The 27,502-nt window shown below is 39.2% G+C and overlaps 1 protein-coding gene across 4 annotated transcripts in view; it reads right to left on the bottom strand.

Annotated features, from left to right (window-relative positions):
- ATG7 (autophagy related 7) overlaps nt 1–13,922 on the bottom strand; it is a 241,679-nt gene extending 227,757 nt beyond the window's left edge. For 3 of the 4 annotated variants that reach the window (XM_074198552.1, XM_074198553.1, XM_074198549.1), the window contains exons 1-3: nt 13,867–13,922; nt 2,965–3,157; nt 2,352–2,406 (exon numbers count right to left, since the gene is read on the bottom strand). In XM_074198552.1, coding sequence (XP_074054653.1) covers nt 2,352–2,406; nt 2,965–3,142 — 233 coding nt within the window. In that variant the 5' untranslated portion in view covers nt 3,143–3,157; nt 13,867–13,922. Of the gene's footprint in view, nt 1–2,351; nt 2,407–2,964; nt 3,158–9,831; nt 12,038–13,866 lie in introns of those variants that run through there. The other variant, XM_074198551.1, reaches the window with a different exon arrangement.
- Nucleotides 13,923–27,502: the final 13,580 nt, after the last annotated feature.

Consider the following 27,502-nt stretch of genomic DNA (forward strand, 5'->3'; position numbering starts at 1 on the left):
TATGAAAGAAAATACATTTTTGACAGTGGAATTAAAAACAAACAAATTTTAAGACTAGCTTCTAAATGAAAGAAGCTAGACTAGATTTCATTTAGATAAGCGTCTACTTACTTAATGTTCTGGCTTTTGCCCATCATTTAATGACAGTCTATTCTTACTTATAAATCTGCAGGCTGTTACTCAGTGTATCTTAATTACTATAAAAGTGAATTAATAATGAATCCTTGCTTGATGAAGGAGAGAGCACTAGAATTTAATTTAATTTTGGCAAGATATCACAAGAAATTAATAATAGAACAAGAAGTTCTGGAAATCCTGGAAGGCAACAAAAGATGCAAACATACATTTAAAGATACTAATGATGATAAACTCCCCTTAGATTTATTTATTTCACTAATTTTTTGCAACTTGATTGGGGGAAAAAAGAATAAAACTCATCATTTTTGGAGAGGCAAAAAAAAAAGCAGAGATTTCCTCTGAAACTCCTTCCTTAACAGTCTCTAACTATATCTCCCAATAAACTGGTTATGCAAGAATGCTCAGAGACTAAAAAAAAAACAGGAAAAAAGATTCTTCCAGTCACCACCGGAAACTTGAATTCTTAAATTGTCCCAACCTGTTGCCTCTATTTCCCCATCTCTTCTTTTTCTTAAATCCATGGCAATCCAGCTTCTATTGACATCGATTCCAATTTCCCCACACTCTTAAAGGATGTTTACCAGTAACTTCCCATGTACAAATTTCAATGCCTTTTCCCAACTCTCCCTACCTACCATGGCTACACTGTACCCTATTGGTGCCCACTTTATCCTTGAGACTCTTACATTCTGAGTTCCCAGAACAGTAGGCTGGGGTGGTTCTCTTCCTGACTCTGTTCCTTCCTCTTGAATAACCATGAATATTCCATGAGGTTGAGTTCCTGACTCTGCTCTTCCTATTTTATAATTTTCCTCACAGAACTAACCAATCTACTTCATAACCATGGCCTCAACTATCACCTTTAACCTCTATGTAGATAACTGCTAAAAATTATATTTATAGCCCTCACCTTCCTCCCAGTCTACAGCCTCATATGTCCTGTTCCTTGCTGAGCATTTCTATCTGGATATCATCTCTAACTAAAAATGTCTAAAATTAAATTTTTCATCTTGCTCTTAAAATTGTCTCTGCTCCTTAAATTTCCCATTTCTGCTCATGATAATGAACAGAGGCTTGGAATGCAATGAGGCTTTGAACTTTGGAATCCCTGACTCCTAAGACAGTGGTTCTTTCCCATAATAACAAACCCATTGGAGATCTTTACTTACCACTGGCCTGAAGTAATGACCTAACTCATTTTCAGCTTCAAAGGGAAGCTGATTTAGATCCAGAAGAAATGGGCTTAAATCCTAGCTGGATTAATTACTGCTCTGTGATATTAAGTGAATTTCCTCTCTAAGATTCTCCTCATCAATAAAACAGTCACAATAATATCTATACTACTGACCTCATAGAGCTGTTGTGATTAAAGTATTTGACAAAACAAATGTTCTTATTCTCTCTCTTCTTGAATTCATTCTTCATATCTACTGGACAAATCATCCTAAAATTCCACTTTCATTACATCATTCCCTGGCCTAAAACTTTCCAATGGAGTTCTCTTGTCAAACTATTTCATGTCACAATTGATTCTTTTTTTTTTTTCAACTCTTCTTCACCCTTAACCCATCTGAATTGGCCTGCTGACCCTTCCCCGATCCTACCTTGGCCTAGACTGTCTTTGTGCTCAAGTTATCCCTGTCTGAAATGCCGTCCCTCTCTCCTCCCTGTCTCTCTAGGTCCTGTCTCTCCTTCCAGTCTAGAGCAAGTCCCTTTTCCTGAGAAGCCTTCCTTAACCCTCTCAGCCTAGAGTGATTGCTCTCTCCACTTTTGAACCCATACTTCTTCTTAGTTATGTCTTGCTTTGTGACATTTAAGATGCTACTTAGTTCTTTCATTTCTCTAAGCCCTATCTCCCAATGAAACAATAAATTCCAGGAGAGCAGAAACCAAGTCCAATATTTCTGTATCAATCAATTTTGTATGATGTTTGTTTACAATGGAAAAAAGCCAATTAAAGTATGAGTATAAAGGCCCAGCATCAGGCTGAAAATAAACAGGGAGAGTGTCCATATTTTAATTAATTCATGTTTATTGAAATCTTCCCAACTGCTTTAGGCTCTTTGAGAGTTGCTAGAGTGGTCAAGTGTAAAGTCTTTCAGTCCCAACCTCCATGGGGATTGACCACTTCTCTCTGGGGCACACCTTCCAGAATGACAGACTTTATAACATTAAAGGCAAAATTTAAGCTCAGATCCTAACTATATACTCACACATCAAAAGCACTGAACTCCAAAGTCAAACGTGCTGGCAGGCCAGCCGAATCGCCTGGACAGAAACAAAAGCAAATCAGTCAATGGGCACTCAAACAAGTGAGTTTTTGGGAAAGCCTGCTCTTCTTTCAAATGGCATACTAGTGGTCAAATGCTTAAACCAGGATCTGCCCCATCTGGCACTATGAAAATTCTTATTCCTTCCATCCATCCTTCTTAAAGGGAGTCAGGACTATACTGTTATTCTGGTTGTTCATGATAAGGCCCGAGAAGGACAGAATGCATAGGTAAGGAGAGTCAACCAATGACTTAAAACACACACACACACACACACACACACACACACACTTCATCTCAGTCAATCTCTTCTCCACCTTTAATAAAGAAATGCAAATATCTTAGGTTTTGTTTGTACTATGGGTGATGTAAAAATGAATTTTATAAAAACTGAGGATCTAGGGCAAGTTTATGATTCATAAACCAGAAGGATGATTCAAACATAAACAATAAATATATATATGTATGTGTATATATATATATATGTACATATATATATATATATATGTATATAAACTTGAAGGAAAACATGAGAAAGAAGTTTAGGAGAGCCTACCATTATAATAATAACCCTTAATATCCTTTGGTGCCTCATCCAGGCGATACTCATTAAGTTTTTTCTGGGTCAGTTCATGCCAGAATCCAGCATCCAAGGCACTACTAAATGGAGCAAACTGCAACTTGGAGAGTCCAGAGCCTGAGGAATGACATGTCTCACCAGTAGCTGTTGCCATTCTTTACTCATAGATCTGTATTTGAGAAGTACATACAAAAAACAAAAACACAATCCTTGTGACAATCAACCTCAGAAATGTACTTTAGCAGCTCATTTTCTTAAAATAAACACTGACTTGGCAACCAAGGCAATCAATCAATCAATCAACATTTATAAGAAGAGGAAGCATGATATTGGGGAAGAACACAGGATCTGAAGTGAAGAAACTCAAGTTCAAATCCTGACTCTGTTCCTTACTGCCCAAAGTCTCAAATTCTCTGGATCCAAATTTTCCCATTTGAAAAATATGGGGGCTTTGGGCGTCAAGTGTTCCGAAATCCATTGTTTTTTTTATATTTTGATAACTATATTTTAATGATTATCTTACTTTGTAATTGTATGATTTTATTTTATGCAAAAGTGAGACCACTCCCCCCCCAGACTAGATGACTTCCTAGGACTTTACCTTTAAGTTATGTGTATTGATCTACTCCCTATATTGGGTGCCTACTACATACCAAACACTGGGGTGCTTGTATACTAAGGATACAAATACAAAAATGCACCCACCCTTACTGCAAAGGAGTGCACTTGGAGAACGTTCTTCATGTCACAAGGAACAGATTAGAATGGACTATGGGTTTCATTGTGCCTGGATGTATGAAATGTTTGTCTACCTCAGGATGAGATTTCAGTTTTCAAATTAAAGCATTCATATTCTAATTACTGCCAACATCACAGTATATGGAATATATAAATATAAGCTATTTTTTCTACAAAATGAGGGATTCAGGACACATATATGATTCCACTGAGAAAATAAAATGTACTCACACACCAAACAGTTATTAGTAATAATAACACTAATAGGAGCTAGCATTTAGAGTGCTTGCCAAGCAATAAGCTAAGTACTTTATAAATATTATCTCTTTTGAGCCTCTCAACAACCCTGGAAGGTGGATGTTATTATTATTATTCTTATTTTACAGATAAGAAATAGAGTCAAATAGATATTAAATGACTTGTCCAGAATCACATAGTTAGCAAGTGTCTGAGATTAGATTTAAATCCTGAATTTCCTAATTTTGGGTCCAGCCCTCTATCCAATGGACAAAAACTTCTCCCACTCCCATACTGTACACACATACACACACACACAACTCCCAACAATAATTTCCATTATATAACCTCCATCCATTTAATTTTATTAGTTCCAAGAAACAAAAAAAAAAATAAAAAACCACTTACTGTTCAATACAATACTAAAGCTGGGAAGGATATGAATTAAAGGGATCGCTTAAAAGAAGATGCTTCCACAATATAAATGACTAGAACATATGGCTCCTGAGAAATTATACACAGGATGAGATCATTTCACAAGAGAATGTACTCAATGGCTGAAACCACTGGATGGATCCACCCTACTTCCCCAAAATTGACCAGTTCTGAGGTGGCTGGAACATTGAGCAATGTTGAGAACATGTGATAATTGCCTGGGCATTGTGAATCTAAATGTGTTAACACACATTCTATCTGTATTACTATATAATATAGATGCATGTATATTATATAAATATATATATATATATATATATATATATATATACATACACATATGTGTATACACACCCACACAGACATTTTCTCCCCCTAACCTGGAGGAAAAAAACCTAAGCAGCAATGAACAGGGGAACTCTTGGGTAAAGATTTGGTTTAAAAGACTGGCACTACCCCGAATACTAGAATGGCTTTGGACAGTGCCCTCCATGTGTGTAGAGCCTGGAATGAAGAGCCCTGAGGCAGTAACATCAGTCCAGGCAAGAGAGGATGAGGGCCTATGGGGGGCTGGTGGCTGAGTGGGCAGAAAAAGGGACAGATGGTAAGAGTATTGTGAAGGCAGAGTCCTATTTGGCACACTTGCACCTGTGGGATAACAGAGTGGAATCATGAAGCTTCATGTGAGGAAGTGAATTTAAATGATTTAAAGACTAGTGGTGCCTTGACAGAAATAGGAAAACGGGAAAAAAAGAAATAGGTTTCGGAGGAAAAGAGTGTTCTGTTTGGAGATGTTGAATGGTATCTGCTTGTGAAATAACCAGCTTGAAATCTTCACCAGGAAGTTAGTGAAGCAGGACTCAGTCTTAGGCAAGACCGGGGCTGGAGATAGGAGATCTGGAAGTTAGCTGAAGAAAGATGATCATTAAAAGCATGTGAGGAAAAGAGGACACCAAGAGAGAGTGGAGAGAGAACAAGAGGAGGAAGAAATGGAAATAGAAATGTGAACAGCTTTATTCTAGGAGCTTGGTAGAGAGGAGGAACAGATGATGAATGGCTCCATAACATAGTAAATGGACTTAAAGAGAAGCTTTAGGTAAAAAAAGCCAACGTTCTGTCCTACCTGGCACAATCTTACCTAAGCTGGTCCATCACCCAGCTCATTTGTTGTTATTGTTCAGTCACTCAGTCACGTCCAACTATTTGTGACCCACATGGGCCTTATTGTCGTACACACACACATACATAACACAAATGACATGTGTAATGAAGGAAAAAAAGTTAACACTAATGAATCTGCTCCTTAGAAAAACAGTCCTTTCTTCTACCTCCTTTTCTATAAATAGAAAGGATTGATAACATTTGTTTGGGGACTATAATATGTATGGCAGGTCTAAGGGAGAGTATAGTGAATATCTAAGTACCTAGAATAGAATCAAATTTCTGAGTATCACCTAAATTCAAAAATCTCATTAGCCAGGGTAGAAGATGCAAATTTGGGATGCATTTATGCCATACAAATATGGTACTCTACAGATGATGACTTTTAGAAGGACCAAATCAAACTTTGATGAAAACTAGGATCACAGATTCTTGTTTATGGAGTATCTACAATAGTCTAAGGAAACACCTTTCCTGAAGCCTAGTATACATCTTACCATGGCTCTAATGTTTCCAGAGACTCTCCATGGGCCACCCAATAAAACAAGCCCTCAGGAGCCCATAGGGAATCAGCTTGACCCATAACCTACTACACAAGTCAGATTCTTCTCACTGATGTCATGCAATAGCTGGGTTTTGTTGTTTTAATTTTGCAATCTTATTTGGAAGGAGGAGGGGAGTCTGACTGGAGAGATGGCATTCTTTTTTTTTTTTTTGCAAGGCAAATGGGGTTAAGTGGCTTGCCCAAGGCCACACAGTTGGTAATTATTACATGTCTGAGGCTGGATTTGAACTCAGGTACTCCTGACTCCAGGGTTGGTACTCTATCCACTGTGCCAGAGAGATGGCATTCTCAATAAATCCTGATGACCTGGATGGCACTTGATGAAAGGAGTTGCTTCTGTTTTCTAGTTCACTGGGTTGTTGTGAAGGAAGTGCTTTGCAAACCCTAAAGCTGGAGAGAAATGTGAGTGACCACAGGCCATGGATGCAATAGGTCCCTTTGCTGGGTTTACAGATTCTTAAAGTGTAAGCAGTTTGGGGAAGGCAGAAAACAAGTCAATTCAAATTAGAGTATGCCACAAAATACATCTTAGATGAGAATGAATTTTTTTCTTCTGGAAATTTTGCCTATCTACAAAACTTTCCAATGGATGTAAAGCAAATGAGAGGTTCAATAGTGCACAGATGAAATAAAAAGTCTGTAAGAAAGGAAAAAACCCACCATATATTGGACAAGATAACTTGTTTAAGCCAGTGTCAGAAGAAATGCATTACTTTAACTTAGGCATCTAGATAGAATATCATTACCATAAATTATTGGCATTTAATAACAAATTCAGACAACATAAAAGCATTTTGGTTTTATTGCCTTTAATATGCATATTTGATGGATAGAAGTATTTCCTATAGTAAAGATCTGTCTCATAATTCTCAACAGGGCTTTACTGGGATAAAACAAGAATTTGGGAGAATGTCTAAGAACATTAGGTACAAAATAAGCAACAAATCTTATGAAATGCCTTGTCCTTTAAGAAAACTAAGTCAAACTTGTTTTGTCTTAAATCACGTGGAATATTTCTTCAGTGTAAACAGCAAAATTATAATAATTTTCACAAATTGTTTAGGTAGTGTAGGATATCTCCACCTGGATATGCTACAAGTATTTCAAAGAAAACTGAACTCCTAGTGAAGTCTTCCCAAACTTCCCTTAACTTCTTTATCCTTGTTAAAAGTACTACCATCTTCTTCGTATCTAGGCTCTAACCTTAGAGTCATCTTTGGATTTTCTTGCTGTATTTCCCACATCAGTTGACAAGTCTCATTGAGTTGATTCTTTATACTACTTTAGTCTCTCATCCTTTCTCATCAATTTATTGCAATAACCTTCCAACTGATCTTACCTTCAACCTATCCCTTCTCTAACTACCCTTCTCCAAAACAACCAAATCATTTTCCTAACACAATACTCCTTTACTCCAAAATCTTCACTGGTTCCTCACGCTCACAGAATAAAAAACAAAACTTCCTTCATACTATAACCCTCTATACACTTTAAGATTCAGCCAACCTGAACTTTCTATTCCTTGGTCTTTGTTGCAGTTTCCTATCCCTGTCTTTTTACCCATCTTGCTCCCATGCCTAGAGCAGATTACCTGTATTTCTACTTGTTGAAGTCATTTCCTGCTTCAAGACGAATTTAGGGGCAGCTAAGTGGCACTGTGAATAGAGCACTGGCCCTGGAGTCAGGAGGACTGATTTCAAATCCAGCTTCGGACAATAATTACCTAGTGTGTGACCTTGGGCAAGTTACTTATCCCCATTGCCTTGCAAAAAAAAAACAACAAAAAAGACTGAATTAAATCAGGCTTGAAATGTCCCATCTACATCTATATTATGCCTCTCCTACTCCTTAAATCCTTTTCCCTACTAGGTATGATTGGGTCAAGGACTACAATGATGTTTGTCCTTCAATCTCAAAGAAGAGCACATCAGAGAAGTGATGCCATGACAAACATATGAATTGGATTTAAGTGAGGTGGCGCTGTGCTAAGTCCCCAGTCTCACTTTCTCTTACAGAGCCAATGGGTTCAGTGGCCAGATATGAATCAGGATGACTGGAGATGGCCCTGGATTCAAGGTAATCAGGGTTAAGTGATTTGTCCAGGGTCACACAGCTAGTGAGTCAAGTGTCAAGTGTAGAACTATGATAGCAATTACCAAGTGATGGAAAGAAGATATATAATCTGCAGTCCAGTGACATTGGTCTTCTTGCTGTTCTCAGACCAGACCTAGTTCCTGACTTTGGACCTGTCCTTTACCTGGAACCTTTGCTCATCTCTTCTTCCTGGTTCCCAAAGATTCCTTTGGTCATGGCTAAAATCCACCCTACAAGAACTCTTTCCCCATCCCTCTTAATTCTAGAATTAATAGTTCTTTGCCAAGTGCTGGTTTAAGTGCTTTACAAGGATCTCATCTGAAATAATAATCTCTTAACCTTGTCCCTTACTTGTAGTAGTTTGCATTTCGTCTCCCCCACTCACTGGAGATTTCCTAATGAGCAGAATTTCTTTGTTTTTCTTGGTATCCCTGTGCTAGTACATATTAAAAAAACCTTTAGTTTATTTAGACTGATAATGCTGGGAGGTCACAGAGTCTGATAAAACCCTAAGAGTTTAGTTAATAGAAATGTGATATGAACAGAACCAGAAGTAACACAAACTGGAATGTATCAAGTGTATAAAGTTCCAAAAAATCAACTGCTCCCCCAGCTTAACCTATTGAAGTTCCTTTAAATCAGTATCAAAGCCATACACACCCACATCTTGTCCATTGTAAAGTTTATGCTGAGTAATAGATGGAATACATTGAAAAGGCTTCCAGCCTCCTGTGCACAGCTCCTGGATTGGAAAGGCCTAGGACCCCAGACTCTCTATTAAAATAAGTCATGATTTATATACTGAAGGCCTAAGGGAAGATAGATGAAAACAGTCCTACCAAGGAGAAAAGGCCTGCCTGAGAGGGGCAAATGATGTTAACTTTTTGTTTCCTGTGCTTGGTCAAAAATAAACCCAGCTCCTACCCACTCTATCTACTGTTCAAGATCAGTGTCTGGAAAGAAATTCAACTCCCCTCCTTTCCTCCCTACATAATTCTGTCTTTATATTCTATGGAATCTGCTAGAACTCCCTATTCTATTAACAAACTCCCTTTTATCCTAGGTCTCTCACATCATTTTTCTATTTTCTTGCTAATAGAAAATTGGTTCTAACATCCCCCTAGTCATCCTCTTGAGTACTTTTCAAAAGCAGTTTTTGTTATACATGTGAACATACATGAACATTTAAACATACAAAGAAGACAATAGATGTGTATGAAACAATTTGTTACATACTGTTTTTAGGTATATATAATTTAAGAGCAGGAACAAAACTGCCCCACTTGTTGGTCCAATCCTGAACTTCCTTCTATTTCTATATATATTTTTTACAATATTTAATTGATGCTCTTTGCTTTTTTTTAATTACCCACCAAGAAATTGAAAATTTGTCTCATTCTGCTTAAAAATAGGGAAGGCTTCACAAAAGTGCAGGTCACCTTAGCGCATGCTAATCTCTGTACCATTCCAGTTTTAGTAGGGTACTTGCAAAATGAGCACTAAAGTATTTTCTTCATGTCCCCCCACACCCTGGGCCAGAAAGGGCAGGATACTTCTTGTTAATCCCTCTTACTTCCAGTCTTCACCTTTGCCACCATACTCAGCAATCTCACCTGATGTTCATACTATCCAGCTTTAATACCAGGGAACAAATTCATATTGACTTCCAAGTTTTTCTCCTTTATTTAATCTTTTCCCTAGCTCAGAATTTTTCTCTCCCCTCTAAGACTCATGCTCTCACACTTGGGAACTTTTCTCATGGGCATACTGTCCTTCTAGTTCATCACCCCACTAAATTCCCATCACCTTCCTTTTCCTTCCATCTTGGCCACATAAAGGAATGTTTATACCCTTGCTATAAGAATCATAATCATTCAGAACTCTTACATCTACAAGATCCAGAATTTCAAATCCTCTCCTCCTTTGACAAACTCCTCCAACCATCCCTGTCATCCCAGGCCATCACCCATACACTAAGCCCAGTTCCCTGTTTTGATCTCAAGGTTTAGTTTTGACCTCAAGGTTAACCAATCTGGCCATATGACATCAGTTATCATTGAATCCCTAGTTCTATATCTAGTCAGGTCCAGTCATTCTGGAAAATAAGTTGGTACTATGGCCAAAAAGCTATTCAACTTACAATTGAATCTTTTGACCAGCAATACCACCATTAAGCCTATACAGCAAAGAGATCAAAGAGAAAAAAAAAAGACACGCATACAAAAATATTTATGACAGCTTTGTTTGTAGTGGTAAAGAATTGAAAACTGAGGGAGTACCTACCAATTAGGGAATGGCTAAGCAAGTTATAAAGTTATATAAGAAGTGATGAAGGGAATGGTTTCAAAGAAACCTGTCAAGACTTGTATAAACTGATGAGTGTGAAGTAATTAGAATCAGAAGAATTTATACAATCACAACAATATTATGAACAAACAGCTTTGGGGATGATGAACTTGTCATACAGACTGAGGAAATTGTTTTGGATCTAGCCAATATAGGAATTTACTTTGCTTAACTGTACTTGTCAGGGATTTTGTTTTTCTTGCTTTCTCAAATGGGAGGGGATGAAGTAGGAGGTAGAGAAGGATTCTCATTTGGGAAAAAAATAAAACCAACTAAAAATGAATTTAAAAATAAAAGAGTACTCTGTCTTCTACTCTGCTTAAAAAAGAAGCCATCCATCAGACTTCCTCTTCTCCCTCTTCATTTTCTCTAATCTTCTCCCCACCTTTTCCAGTTTTTGATGAAAAGCTACGTTTTTGCCTGGTCAATGCCAATTCTCACTTATTATGCTATACTCCTGACCCCAAGACAAGGAGTTTCCCCACAGAACTTGCTCTTTAAATCATTCCAGATTTCATTCATTTTAAATCTCTTCTAAATATAATGGCTCTTTCACAAGACTAAAATATTCCAGTTCCCCTTTCAACAATAGACATGACCCACATTCCTTCAAGCAGATACCTTCCCCTTTCTCTTCCTCTCCTTTCCTCCACTCTCTTTCTTCCACAACCAAATTCCTAGAAATTATCTTTATCCGTTACCTTTACCTATTCCTTTACCCTTTTTTCTAAACCTCTATAATCTGGTTTTCAGCCTCACCAATGGAATGAAACTTCTTTCCAAGGATAAGAATGATCTCAGTAACTTAAATCCAGTGACCTTTTCTCATTCCTCAATCTACATCTTTCTAGGACCATAGGCAGCTAACCATCCCCTCACTCTGGAATCTCTCCAGTCCCATTAACTTCCATTATACTGCACTCTTGGTTCTCCTTCCTGATCATTCCTTCTCAGGCTCCTTTGCTGGATCATCCTATTACAACATCCTACTAATTATGGGTGTCCTCAGAGACTCTGTCCTGGACCTCCTCTTCTCTATCTATACTCTTAGTGGCATATCTTCATAGCTTCAATTATTCAGATCCTAAAAAGAGGCAGCAGGAGGCAAAGTTGATGGACTGCTGGGTCTGAGTACAAATCTTACCTCAGACATAAACTAAATGAGTGACCATTGGGCAAGTCACATGACTTGTTTGCCTCAGTTTCCTCAACAAATATAAAATGGGGATAACCACCTTTCAGTCAAATGTGTCAATATTTGTACCAAATAAAATATTTGCTAAGTGCCTAGCATAAAGTAGGTACAATACAAATGTTAGCTAGTGTGAATGTCCTATAAAAGCATCTTGTCAAAGTTAATCATTTTTACAGCCTATACTACTGGCCAAAGACTAAATTTGGTATCTGTAAATAAGGAGTATGAGTTTGTGTATCTTTCCTACTAACTGTTGTAACAATCACAGAAAGACATAAGAATTTGGGAAACCTAGGGGTCAGCTAGGTGGTGCAGTGGATAGAGCACCAGTCCTGGAGTCAGGGGACCCTGAGTTCAAATCTGGCCTTAGACACTTAATAATTACCTAACTGTGTGGCCTTGGGCAAGCCACTTAACTCCATTTGCCTTACCAAAACCTAAAAACAAAAAAACAAAACTCCTTATTCTTCAGGCATTGGGCTAAGAACTAGTGATAAGAAATGCAGAAATTATAGTCCCTGCCCTCAAACTCAAGATTCCGGTGTTTGTTGAATATTAAATCAGGCAAGAGATAGTTATCTTCTCTATGCAAAGTAAGAATGACATATTTGTAAGTAAATGTGTAACCTGATTCACTATCCACCAGAAGCTTGAATGATCCCTTTGTTCTTTTAATGTATAACTCCTCTCTCTCTCTCTGTTTGGGGTAGTCATCTTGGATAGATGGTTCTCAGAATACAGAATAAACTTCATGTCTAACATATTTCTTTCATTTTTTGAAGGATTATAATCTCAATTCAATGTCTCAAAGTTGCATTTCTTTTTTTGTTGCTGTTTTGTTTTTGTTTTCTTTTTTGTTTTAGGTTTTGGCAAGGCAAATGGGGTTAAGTGGCTTGCCCAGGGCCACACAGGTAATTATTAAGTGTCTGAGGTCGAATTTGAACTCAGGTCCTCCTGACTCCAGGGCTGGTGCTCTATCCACTGCGCCACCTAGCTGCCCCTCAAAGTTGCATTTCTTAAAAAACCAAACCAAACCCAGTCCCTTCCCCATTCCTTTATATCTATTCTGGGCACTCACCATCTACCTTCCTTTCAATCATTCGGATTCACAACTTTGGTAAGAAACTCTTTTCTCCCCTCTGCATCTACTCAGTGGTTGGAGAATATGGATTCTGCCTACACAGCTCCCATATCTCTCCCCTTCTTACCCATTCATAGTAGAACTTCTTTTTTTTTTAGGCTTTTTTTTGCAAGGCAAATGGCTTGCCCAAGGCCACACAGCTAGGTCACTATTAAGTGTCTGAGACTGGATTTGAACCCTGGTACTCCTGACTCCAGGGCTGGTGCTTTACCCACTGTGCCACCTAGCCGCCCCTACAACTTCTTTCCTAGTACACACCCACATCATCTCACTGAACTCCTGGAAAAAGACTCCCGGGCATTCCTACTTCCAGCAGTGCCCCCTCTCCAACCTACCCACCTGGCAGCCCTCAAACTCCTAAAATAAAGATCTGGCCGTGTACTACATGGTAAAACACAGAAATCCTCGCTGCAAAAGCCTGCGCAAACCCTGCGTCCACCTGTCTCTCTCTCTGGACTTGCTCCAAACTTCCTGGCTGTCTGTCTGTCCATACACTTTCCCCTCTGGGCAGGTGCCCCTCGGGGCTGGGAGGCACTCGCTCCCGAATTCTGCCTCTCAGACAGCCATCCAGGCTCTACAAGTCACTGCATGTATTCGGGGTGCAAGGGGGCTCCCCAAGCGCTGTGCCCCCCCAGGCGCGGCCCCTCATTCACGCTTCCGTCTGCACGCAGCGCAGCCGGGGCCGGACAATGGCAGAGAAGCTCCAGGGCTGGGATTCCGGGGGGCCCGACTTTAAGAGGCTCAAGGGGCCCCGGAAAGGCTTCCCGGCCTCGGCTTCCTCCGCTGCACAGCGGCGGCAGCTCCCGGGCTCCGGAGCGACCCCCGCTCCGGCCCCACCGCCCTCAACAATGCGGGACGAGCCCGAGCCCCGAGGTCAGGGTCTCACGGTCAGGGTCCCAGACACCTCGGCGACCCCCGACTCTCCCTCAGAAACCCCCGGCAGCAGCCGGCCGGCGCCTAGCTTACCGCAGCGCCTCTTCCCCGCGCTCCCTGATGACGTCGATCTATCCCGCCCCCTGGAGGAGGGGCCTGCTCTGCGTGCGGAGTGCGCATGCGCCAAAGGGGAAGTGGGCGGGGCGGAGAAGAGAAGCGAGAGGGGTGAGACCCTATAGGAGGCGTGGGCGTGGTTTCGTGGGGGTGTGGGCGTGGCGGTCACTCAGGGAAGAGCCAATCCAAAGAGGCGGTCGGACAGGGAAGAGCCAATCCAAAGAGGCCGACTGCTAAATGACATGTTCCAGGCTGTGCCTGTGGGTGAAGACCCAAGTTTACTGGGTTGGGAGTCAGGCTTTCATGAGCATCTCCGTGAACTTGACTCCTTTCTCTGTATCTAGTCCTGCCCAACTCCTCGTGACTGGCCCTTCTGTTCTCTCTTGTCTGTCCAAGCCCCTGTAGAGGACAGAGCATCGGCCTTGGAGTCAGGACGTTGGGAATTGGAATCCAGCCTCAGACACTTGCCACTTACTGGTTGGACGTGTCACTTAAACCTGATGTCTCCCATCCAGAACCATCTCCAGTTGTCCTGATTCCTATCTGGCCACTGGACCAGATGACTCTGGAGGAGAAAGTGACTCCCCTCACTCACATCCAGTTCACTCACGTGCTTGCCATAACATCGCCTCCCTGATGAAATGACAAGGGCGGCTAGGTGGCACAGTGGAGCACCTGGGTTCAAATCCGGTCTCAGACACTTAATTACCTAGCTGTGTGGCCTTGGGCAAGCCACTTAACTCCATTTGCCTTGCAAAAACCTTAAAAAAAACAATAAAGGACAAACATAAATTGTCCTATAACCCATCTCATCCTTTGCCATTCCCCTTTCCTTTCACTTTCAGTCTTTCCCAACATCAGGTTTTTTCCAATGAGTCCTATCTTCTCATACATGTATTTAAACATATTTAAGCTTCACCTTCAGTATTTGATCTTCCTGTGAATAGTCTCAACTAATTCAAGTATTGACTGATTTGCCCTCCTTGCTATCTAGGGAACTCTCAAAAGTCCTCTTGCGCCACATTCTAAGCTCTAATAAGCTCTGCAGAGCTCAGCTTTCCTTAGAATCCAATTCTTCAATCCTAGTAGCTATCCATCACTACTAGGAAAACCATAACTTTGACTCAATTAACTTTTGTCCACAAGGTGATACCTCTGCTTTCTAGTATGCTGTCTAGATTTGCCAGAAATTTCCTTTCAAGGAGCAAGAGTCTTCTGTTGTGATCTTTGAAGCCAAGAACATGAAATCTTGGACACTCACTAACTCTATTTCTTCTCCCACTATATGGCAGAAAGTGATAGGACCAGTAGCCAGGATCTTAAGGTTTGAGTTTTTTTGGTTTGGTTTTGTTTTTTTAAGTTTTTACAAGGCAAATGGAGTTAAGTGGCTTGCCCAAGGCCATACAGCTAAGTAATTATTAAGTGTGGGAGGCTGGATTCAAACTCAGGTACTCCTGATCCACTTCTCCACCTAGTGCCCCATGGGCATTTTTTTTTGTGTTTTTTTATAATGCTTTTTGTTTTTGTTTTTGGTTTTTTTAGGTTTTTGCAAGGCAAATGGGATTAAGTGGCTTGCCCTAGGCCACAGCTAGGGAATTATTAAGTGTCTGAGGTCGAATTTGAACTCAGGTTCTCCTGATTCCTGGGCCAGTGTTCTATCCACTGTGCCACCTAGCCACCCCTTTTAATGCTTTTAATGTTAAGTTTCAAGCTTTTACACATCCCTCTTTCACTCTCATCAAGCCTTAATTCCTCTTGACTTTGTTCCTTCTGAATGCTATCATATGCATATCTGAAATGTCTTGGGCCTCTTTGAGAAAGGACAAACACTGGCAAATTGGTTCAATGAGATCTAGAGATACAAAGTAATGAATGTAAGGATAATTTGTAGTAAACAGACATATTGGTATTCAACTAATCAGTAGTAAATTAACTCTCAAGGGAGTTTTTCTATTTCAAAGAAGCCACTTTTGATACATATTTGGGTCCAGGATTGTGCAAAACTATGATTGCTACTTCACTAATAATAATTAAGTGGTCTATCAATGAGAACAGATATTTTAAAATTTTTTTGAAAAAGTATATGTGGGAAGGAAGAGTCAGATTGATAGCTTTTAAAAGTGACAAAATAGAGAAGGCTTGTACAGAGGTCATTGATTATAGTAATAATTATGTATTTCATATGGTAGTTATTTATATTATCATGTTCACATGAGAGTATAAGTTTTAAGAGGACAGGATAATATCTATATTAGACCTTGTTTCTTGCCCTCTTTCCCAGTGTCTAGTAAAGTACTCCACATAAAAAGTGCTTAAATGTTTCAATTGAACTAGAAATAGGAGGGAGAAGTGGGTAGATTATCTTTAAGAGTGTGGAGAGTTTAAATACTAGGGTGTGTTTTTGATATATTTTAAATTCTATCCTACACTGTCTTTTTTCTTTCCCCTCTATACTCTCAATTGGTGAACTGATCAACAGTCATAGTTTCATTATATCTGGACAGTTTATTCCCAAAGTCTGTATATCCAGCTCTAATCTCTCTCCTGAGCTCCAGTCAAGCGTTTCTAACCACTTATGGGACACTTTAAGCTGTATATCCTGTAGGCTCTCTAATTCAAAATGGTCCAAAAGTAATACTAATCTTCCCCTTTCCAACCCCAAAACTACCCCTCTTCCTTTCTCAAGGTACATAGTCTCAAAGTCATTCTCTTTACTTACTTCACACACTCAGTCTTATGTTAGAATATACCCTTTCTATCTCTACAACTTTTCTCAAATATGAAATCTTTCCTCTCATACAACCATCATCCTAGCTCAGGCCCTTGTTGCCTCTTGACTACCCCATTGGAATTGCCTCCCAGGTGCTGAGAATATAATAAAAAATTAAGACAATCTGTTTCTGCAGTAAAGAATTATACATTCTGGATATATACAAAATAAATACATAGTTGGTTGGGGGGGAGGGTAAAAGTGGGGAAGTGGAGGCTGACAACAGAACGAATCAGGAAAGTTCTCTTGAAGGAGGTAGCATTTCAGCTGAGCTTTGAAGGAAACTAAAAGTTTCATGTTGTACATTTGAGGAGGGAAAACATTCCAGTCCTGTGGTACAGGCTCTTTAAGAAATAACCAAAAGAAGGAAAATACTAATTAGAAAGTAGCTCATTTTGCTGGCATGTACAGGGTGTGAGAGGAAATATTCTATGTTCTACCTGAAAAGAACTGCTTGAAACCAAATTGTGAATGACTTTCAATGGCAGAGAAGTTTGCATTTCATCCTAAAAATACTAAGAAGCAAATAGAAGCTTCTTGAGCAGAGGAATGGCATGGTCAGGTCTGTATATTTTAAATAGCCAAGTGGCAGCTGTGTAAAGGTAACTAAGCCATCCCAGAGAATGAATGAATTAGATTCAAGTGTAATTGGGGAACATTTAATAAAATAAATAATACAATTTTATAAAAAACATTTGTTAATGTTTTGGAGGGGGTTTTTTGAGTCAAAAGGCACCGCTCAGGTAAGTTTCTATTTGAATTTGACATTACTGGTATGGACCACAGATTGGAGAGGATGGATACTGGATGCAGGGTCATTACAATGATTCAGAGATGAAATGAAGGCTTGGACCAGGATGAGTATGAAAGATGTGGAGTAGAATGAAAATCTTAGAAACTGTAAATGAGATAGAATGAAGAATCTATTGTGACTCCTATGGTTGCCAAAGAGAGCAGTGGGATTGCGTTTTGGAAGCGTTAAATGGGAATGATTTGTGTGACATCTGTTGAAATGTTGAATTGGTAGATGATAGGGATTTTTGGAGGACTGAAGTCATGTGGGGTGGGTACCTGCTCATCAAGAACAGGTCCCAACTCAGTTATCAAGGCCCCTGGTCAGTAGGCTGCAGTGAAGACATGTGGGGGAGAAAATTCATCTGGAAGCTTGAGCATGTGTCTATACTGGTGAGCAGAGGACAGACAGGGATGTCCAAGTGTTGAAGGGAAGAGGGTGTGCCTGAAAACAGGAATTAGGGGAGCCCACGATAGAGTCCACCTTTATAGGGAGGGTTGAGGTTTGCAAAGCGCTTTTACAATTATTATTTCATTTGATGCACACCTACGAGGGGAGGAGCGCCTTTATTCCCGTTTACTGAGAGGGAAACTGAGGCAGGCCACTGGGGTCCCAAGAGGCTGGAGTGCACCAACCACTGCGCCTCCTAGCAGGGCAGGATTGATGGCAGGGCCCTCGCAATTCCAGGGCTTTGGTCTTTTAAATGCATCATCCCATTCCGTTTCCAGGAGGCTCTCAAGACTATATTTTCTTTTTTTTCATTAAATATTTTAATTATTTTGTTTTCCAGTTTTTCCCCTAATTTTACTTCCCCTCCCCCACCCAAGACTATACTTTCTATAGAAGAAGTAGCTATAAGGGGGCGGCTAGGTGGTACAGTGGATAGAGCACCGGCCCTGGAGTCAAGAGGACCTGGGTTCAAATTCGGACTCAAATACTGAATAATGACCTAGCTGTGTGGCCTTGGGCAAGCCACTTCACCCCATTTGTCTTGCAAAAAACCTAAAAAACCCTAAAATAAATAGCTATAGGAAGGAAGATGCTAAGTAGAAAGTGGGTCATGTATAGAGGGGGTGTGAGAGGAATATTCTGTGATCTCCCTGAAAAGAGCAGCCTGGAACCAAATTGTGAATGACTTTCAGAGAAGTGTGTATTTCATCCTGAAACTACCGCCTGGGACTCCGAACTACGTTTCCCAGAAGCCTTTGCCTGACCCGTGCACGTCTGCCGAGCGTGTTTGCCCCGGAAACGTTCTGTGCCTGGGCGGTGAGGGGGCGGGTTCTCTCCTCAGTAACTTCCGGTTCCTCCTGCTGGTGGTTTTCGGCGCTCGAGCCCCTGGGAGGGGGAGGGGATGGGAGCAAGCAGCGCCTCGGTCACATTGCGCATGCTCCCTCTCCGGCTCGGCTCCGGCTGGTGCGCCCCTGGCGGTGGCTCGATGCACTGCAGCTGGGAGCGGCGAGGGGGGGAGCGCTTCGTGCAGAAGAATGCTCTATAGAAAGAGCCGCTAGGTGGCGCAGTGGAGAGAGCACCGGCCCTACAGTCCGAGGACCTGAGTTCAAGTGCGGCTCAGACACTTAATAATGACCTAGCTGTGTGACCTTGGGCGAGTCACTCAACCCCATTGCCTTAAAAATAAAAAAATTGAGAAAAGGAAGCTGTCACTCACTAGAAGTCTCCCAAGCAAACTCTTGCCTCTGAGCATGCTCATTCATTCACCTGTTATGTTTCCTTTGGTGTACAAAGGCAAAACCGTCATTTAATGGAGCATTCCATAGAAATATATTTGAGAGATTTGGCTTTTCATCTTTGTCGGGGCTGGCACGGAGCTCAATTAAGGAATGCTTGTTGAATGAACAATTGACAGACTCTTAGTTATCTCTGGGTTGGAAGCTGGGTTCTGAGATAATCTGATTCTGGGTAGAACAAATGCCATCTGTGGATTCTAGAGTCTCCCTCTCTAATACAAGATAACTTTATATTGTTTTATCCTGCCCCTTCTTAGAGTAAACTCTCAGATTACTCAGCACAGACTATCCTACACTACTTGCATTCAGTAAAGGAAGATCAATGAATGAAAAAGCATTTATTAGATGCCTATAGTATGCCGAGCATCATAACAAAGACAAAAGCAAGACTATTTCCTTTACTTTTGGGGGTTTTTTTTTAGGTTTTTATAAGGCAAATGGGGTTAAGTGGCTCGCCCAAGGCCACACAGCTAGGTCATTATTAAGTGTCTGAAGCCAGATTTGAACCCAGTACTCCTGACTCCAGGGCCAGTGCTCTATCCACTGTGCCACCTAGCCACCCAAGTATGCTTTAATTAATCTGAAATTATCCAATTAAGGAAAGATGTTTGTTAAAATATTATAAATATTTCATAAGAATCTTTGAATGTTATCTTTGATTAGAAATTAATATCTTGAATATGGTGGTTAATGTTAGGACTGGAATCTAATTATGATATGTATGTTGAATTTATCAATTGTGTGATTGAGGAATTGAAGAGGAAATAACATGACTAAGCTTTCCATTGGGGTATTGAGCTATTGTGCAAGAAGCAATATGGTAAAGCCAAAAAAGATTGGAACTGGAATTAAAAGATCTGACTCTGAGTCTCCTACCACTTCGGCCTTCTTAGACTGTCTCTCAACTTTAAGACAGAGAAAAATGAATATTTGCAATTCTTGCCTCACAATAATGTTGTGAAGAACATATTTTGTGGAAAAAGTGAAATATATATATCTGTATATATAAATATAGATTTTGCCCTTATGTTATTGTTTTGTTACTTTATGGAGAATCTAGTACATACTGAAAATACAAATCCTGTGACTACAAATCTAGGACTCTGTTTACAACACCACACTGCTTTACTGCCTCAAACCCTATTATTTATTTTCCCTTAGGTCTATGATTTCCCACTAAATAATCAGATCAGATGGCCAAATGCAATAATGGCAGGGAATGGATGAAAGAACTTTGGGTTTTCCTGAGCCTCAAACTACTTTGTGACTTATTTTCCTATACTTCGTAGACCATAATACAATATCCTTCAAAAAAACTCTTTGAGCCTCCCTAGTATGATCACTTTTCCCTACTGAGAGGGGTCAGGATGGAAAACTGAGATGCTCTTTGTCATCAGCCTTTTCCCATTTCCAATGTGTAGGAATTGAATCCCAAGTAAAGTGTGACACCCCAGTTGAAGCAAAAGGAAACACATTGAATACCAGAGGAACTGCCCAAGTGAGTAAATGAAGACCAGGTAGATGAGATCAGCTTCTTTTTATGTTTGTTTGTTTGCATAGCCATTTGGGAGTTCTTATAGTCCATGGTATAATGTAGTAGTCCAAACCTAATTTCCTTCATGCTACTTTACAATTTCCTGGCAGTTTTTGTCATATAGGAATTCCTTCTACCAGTAATTTAGATACTCGGCTTTATCACTACTGTTTTCATTAGCTTCTGATTTTTATCCAGTCAGTTCTAATTTATTATTTTCAACCTTTACCAAATAGGCTTAATGTTTAATGCTGGGGTCAGATAATGCTATGATCCCTTCATGCCTGCTTTTTTTGCATTATTTTCCTGGAGTTTCTAGGTTTGTTTTATTCCACCAAATCAATATTATTTTGCCTTTATAATTTGATTGGTAGAGCAATAAATAAGTACACTCAGTTAAGTAGTGTCACTATTTTTATTGGGTTGCCATGATTCAATGAGTTACTCCTCTCACATGCAGTGGTGATACATGTTTCCTATGAGCATGTCTTTCTTCATGCACAGGCTATCCCTAGGAGTATTATTTTGTTACTTGAGAACTTTATGTGTCTATTCTTTCCATTAATGCTAGATGTCATTGTGAAAACATGCCCCAGGTTTATGGGGAGATGTTTTCTTGACTTTTTTTTCCAAAAAAAGGGAAGAAAATACAATCTTCAAATTTTAGTGAGCTTGACTTCAATTCTCAGGAAAATCCTAGAAAGACTCCTTAAAGATATGATTGTTCATTACTTTTTAGAGAAATGCAAATTAAAGCATCTCTGAGGTACCACCTCATACCTCTCAGACTGGCCAATATAACCAGAAAGGGCAATGATCAATGTTGGAAGGGATGTAGGAAATTTGGGACACTAATGCATTGTTGGTGGAGCTGTGAAGTCATCCAACCTTTCTGGAGAGCAATTTGGGATTACGCACAAAGGGCAACAAAAATGTGCATACCCTTTGATCCAGCAATACCACTACTGGGTCTATACCCTGAAGAGATTTTGAAAAAGGGTAAAAACATCACTTTTACAAAAATATTTATAGCAGCCCTGTTTGTGGTGGCAAAAAATTGGTAATTAAGTGAATGTCCTTCAATTGGGGAATGACTTAACAAACTTTTGTATATGTATGTGATAGAACACTATTGTTCTATTAGAAACCAGGAGGGATAGGATTTCAGGGAAGCCTGGAGGGATTTGCATGAACTGATGCTGAATGAGATGAGCAGAACCAGAAAAACATTGTACCCTAACAGCAACATGGGAGTGATGATCGACCTTGATGGACCTGCTCATTCCATCAGTGCAACAATCAGGGACAATTTGGGGCTCTCTGCAAAGAATACCATCTGTATCCAGAGAAAGAATTATGAACTTTGAACAAAGTCAAATTAGAAAAAAAAAGTTATATTATTATGTAATGATATTTCTTCCTTAAGGATATGATTTTGCTGTCATCACATTTAACTGAGATCAATGTATAACATGGAATCAATGTAAAGACTAACAGAATGCCTTCTGTCAGGGGTGGGGGAGGGAAGCAAGAATGGGGGGGGGGATAATTGTAAAACTCAAAATAAATAGAATCTTTCTTAAAAAAAAAGATATGGGGCGGCTAGGTGGCGTAGTGGATAAAGCACTGGTCTTGGAGTCAGGAGTACCTGGGTTCAAATCCAGTCTCAGACACTTAATAATTACCTAGCTGTGTGGCCTTGGACAAGCCACTTAACCCCATTTGCCTTGCAAAAACCTAAAAAACAAACAAACAAAAAAAACAAGATATGATTGTTGAAAATTTAGAAAGGATAATTACAAAGAGCCAACATGGTTTCATTAAGATCAAATCATACCAGTCTAATGTCACTTTTTTTAAAAAGGTTTTTGCAAGGCAATGGGGTTAAGTGGCTTGCCCAAGGCCACACAGCTTGGTAATTATTAAATGTCTGAGGCCGGATTTGAACTCAGGTACTCCTGATTCCAGGACCAGTGCTCTATCCACTGTGTCATCTAGCCACCCCTAATGTCACTTTTTAATAGGATCACTCAACTCACAGAATGCTGTGGATAGAGTTTACCTAAATTTTAGCAAAGATTTTGATAAAGCATCTGATGCTTTTCTTGTGCAGAAGATGGAGAGATATGTATTAAACAACAGTATAATTAAAGGGATACAGAATTAAAGTTATAGCCAGATCCAAGAAGTAGTTGTACAGGTTTCAATGTCAGCATGGCAAAGAGTTCTCCAGTGCAGTAAGTGCATCAGGTTCCATGCTTGGCCCCACGCTTTTAAATGTTTATCAATTAGTTGGAAAAAGGCATAGGTGGCATTTCTATCAAATTTGCAGATAAGAAAGTTTCTATCAAATTTGCTGCTGGGCAGCAAGCTTGGCTAGTATAGAATCTACTAAAATGAAATTCAGCAGGGATAAATACAAAGTCACACACTTAGGTACATTAAAAATCAGGTTCACAAGTTCAAAATTGAGAAGGCAGAGAGAGAGAGAGAGAGAGAGAGAGAGAGAGAGAGAGAGGAGAGCAGTTCTGTAAAGCATCTTAATAGATAATAAGCCCAGAATCAGTCAGTGGTGGGATGGGACAGCCAAAAAATGCTCATCTTGATCTGTATTTAGAGAAACATAGCTTCCAGCTTCTTCTCAAAGAAGACCATGACATCGGAGGGACAATGCCACAACAAGCACGTGAATCGGATTTGAGCTGTTGGTGGGGGCATTGTGCTAAGTCACCAGCCTCACTTACTCCTCTGGAACCATCTGGGTCCAGTGGCCAGATATGAATCAGTTTAACTGGAGATAGTCCTGTAGGCGAGGCAATCAGGGTGAAGTGACTTGCCCAAAGACAAGTAGCTAGTAAGTGTCTTGAGACTGGATTCAAACTCCTGTCCTCCTGACTCCAAGGCCAGTGCTCTATCCACAATGCGAACTAGCTGACCTTATTTTAGACTGTCATATTCCTTGATATTAGAGACAGAAAAAAGGATTAAATGTAATGCACAAGATACAATATCTACATTTTTGTGGGTGAATGTTGTTTTTCAGATTGGGAGACTAGACCTGAATTGAAGGGGTCAGCTCCAAAACTGGGCATTTCTGGGCAACTGTTATCCCAGGACAAACCCACAAGATTTGTCTCTGTGACTCTAAATTGGGAGAAACCTCAGATTGTGATGCTAGGTTATGGATGGAGAAGAGCAATGAGAAGAAAGAGGCTTGGAAAATAAAAATCACACAAAGTCTTAATAATGTGAGAGACCATGAATGTAAGAAATATAAGCTTCTGTGAAGGATCAATTTTTTTTATTCCAACAGAAGAGTATTTGTAGGAGATAGTCTCTATAAATATGATATTCACAGAAAGAGTATTCAGACTAAGTAAATGCTCAGAAAAAATGTTTTCTAATTATAATGAAGGGGAGAGTCTTTTAGTTATAATTCTAACCTTCTTAGATATAAAATATATATTGAAAAAACCATATGTATATAATGAATTTGGGAAAATATTCAAGCACATGGTATCTTTATTTTTTATTTTTTTTTAATTTTACAATCCCCCCCAACCACGCTTCCCTCCCCCCCCCACAGAAGGCAGTCTGATAGTCTTTACATTGTTTCCATGCTATACACTGATCAAAATTGAATGTATTGAGAGAAAAGTCATATCCTTAAGGAAAAAATAAAATATAAGAGATAGCAAAATTACATGATACATGATAACATTTTTTTAAAATTAAAGATAATAGACTTCTGTCTTTGTTTAAACTCCACAATATTTTCGTTTGGATACAGATGGTATTCTCCATTGCAGATACCCTAAAATTGTCCCTGATTATTGCACTGATGAAATGAGCAAGTCCATTAAGGTTGATCATCACCCCCATGTTGCTGATATGTTGTACAACCACATGATATCTTTTAATCATCACCAGAGAGTTCATATGGAGGAGGAAGCACATAAGCATATTGAAATTGGGAAGGCTTTCCCCCAAAGAATTCACCTTGTTAAAAACATCACAGAATTCACTCTAGTGAGAAATCTTATGAATGTAACTAATGTCTGAAGCTCTTCCACCAGGGGGCAAAACTTATCAACATGAGAGTAATGTCGGAAGACCTCCTGGAAGACAGAACATAAAAAAAAAAACAAACAAAACCCAAATGAATGTAATGAATGTGAAAAGACTTTTTATTGTAGTTCATCTTTTATTTCATATCCTAGAATTTTAACTGGAGAGGAATTTTATAAATATAATGAAGAATGGGAAGTCCTTTTGCCAGAATATATATATTACTCAACATCAGAATGTTCATAATGGAGAGAAACCCTATGAATATAATGAATGTGGGAAGGATTTTCCCCTAGAGAGCAGAACTTAGTCAACACTATATAGTTCTTGCTAGAGAGAAACCTCATGAATAATCATTGTGGGAAGGTCTTTCATTTAAACAGACTGCTTATTTGACATAGAAGAATTCATTCTGAGGAGAACCCTTATGCATATAATGAGTATGGGAAGGCTTGTGGTTGCAATTCATCCTTTCCCCATCACAGAATTCATACCAGAGAGAAAATATATGAATGTAAGAAGTATCTTTAATAATAGTTGATTCCCTGCCTGCCATCAGAGAATTCATACTGAAGAATAACCTTATGACTATCAATGTGGACAGTTTTTTTTCAATAGAGCATACTAAAGATTCAACAACAGAGTATTCATAGTAGAGAAAAACCTCATAAATTTCACAGATGTAGGAAGGTCTTCCCCTACAGGGCAGAACTTATTTAGCATCAGACAAATCACACTGAATAGAAATATTATGAATGTAAAAAAGCTTTCTGTCTGAGCACACAGCTCAGAAAATTCACACTACAGAGTAGGCTTTGGAATATAATGAATGAGCACAGTTATCTTGTCATAGTAAAACCATTATTCAACATCATTAAGTTTATATTCAAGAGAAAGACTTTAATATTATCAGTATACAGAGCCATCCAATCAGAATTCTCAATGAATTTCAAAATATTTATACTAGATAGAGACTTACAAAGCTTTATGAATTTGGTAAGAGATCCTTGCAAAGGAGGAATTTCTTTACTACAATAGAATGCATACTTCAGAGAAATCTTAAAAAAGGAATAAATGTGGAAGTTTTATCTGAATAGCATAAGTGATATTAGACAATTAAAACCAAAATGAGAGAGAGAGAGAGAGAGAGAGTGTATAAGTGGGAAGACCCACCAAAGCATAGGACTTACTGAATATCTACTGCCCTTGATAGCTCTGGTGTGGGTCTGTACATTCAAGGAGAGTCAGGTCGAGTAGAAACGTACACACACGCAAGGTCATGATGCAAGAATCTACTGCTTTTGTTTTTCGAAACTCAGACATTTTAATAACAGAAACTTATCTCAGGAATGACTGGTTAAAGGAGACCCAGTTTCACAATTTCCTGGGTAAATTTACAATATTTGTTCTTAGAAATCTGCAGACTTCTCTATCAGAAAAGCCTTTTACAACCACCTCTGGAGCCACAGATTATCCCAGGTCAGGGTTCACTGGATAGCCAACAAATCCATATAATGTGCAAGAATACATACATATCTCGGATGGAAAAGGTCACCAAGAATATGTGTAAATCACTCCCAGGAGCTGGCCCTCAACAAATTCCCCCTTCTGAGGCATGCTGAAGCTTTAGACGGTGTGTTAGGATATCTATATTTTGTCCCAGAGAAAAAAGACATCTGAGGCAAATGGGAATAATACAAAATATCAATAATAATGCAAAGATACCAGGAAGCATGCTCACTAATAGGTTCATAAAATGAAAAGGATGAAACCTAGTAACAAAGTTAAACAAATTATCAGTACCTGAGTCCATTTCCATTCTAGGTACCAATGCAATATCATTAACAACTTTATGCAATTGATTCATATCCATAATTATAGAATCATTATACCATATTCCATTCAAATAGCTTTTTATGTTATCCCATGGAAGAAGTGAAGTTTTATATTTTAAAGGAGTAACACAAATAGCAGAAAAACTATAATCACATTGCAATTGTCCCTTGTGTTCATTACAGAGGTTTGTAATGCATTAATCATATGATAAAGATCTTCATTAAATCTCTCCTGAGACTTTCCTGAAAATTCTTGAATATATTTAGCTTCCATTTTTTCCCTTATTCTCCACTTGTACAGAAATAACTGTAGAGGTAGCTGCCACAATGGTCTCCAGAACACTTAATATTCCAAACACAATGCAACTAAGACATCTATTTTGCCTAATTCTAATATCTTTTCTAAGAACTCATCAGTAGAAGACATATACCATTCTTCTACTTTGGTGGGTATTATAGCAAATTTTGGTTGTCTTATCATGAAAACAACATCATCATCCATCACTTCCTTATTTACACATGCTCGAATAGTGCAATTATAACAGTTAACATTATATCCCCCTTTTTCTCTGATAATACTGATATTTTTGAAAGATCCTATCATGAAAGGAATATCTGTTCCTGTGCATGCAGTCACAGACAATTTCTTTTCGGCATAAGATATTTTGCCCAACATCTTATTCCATTGTATATGCCTTATCTCATCTACTGCTGTCATAGCCTTCCATATATCTCTGAATTAGCTAACCCTATTTCTGGGTATATAATTGGTTTGATATAGCCTAGAATACCCCATGGAGTGATTCTATCAGAAGAATTTCACACTTGTAGCAAAATAGAATGATCATAAATTCTTCTATTTGGGGTGTG

The sequence above is a fragment of the Macrotis lagotis genome, chromosome 8 (assembly GCF_037893015.1).
Source record: "Macrotis lagotis isolate mMagLag1 chromosome 8, bilby.v1.9.chrom.fasta, whole genome shotgun sequence".
Lineage (NCBI taxonomy): Eukaryota > Metazoa > Chordata > Mammalia > Peramelemorphia > Peramelidae > Macrotis > Macrotis lagotis.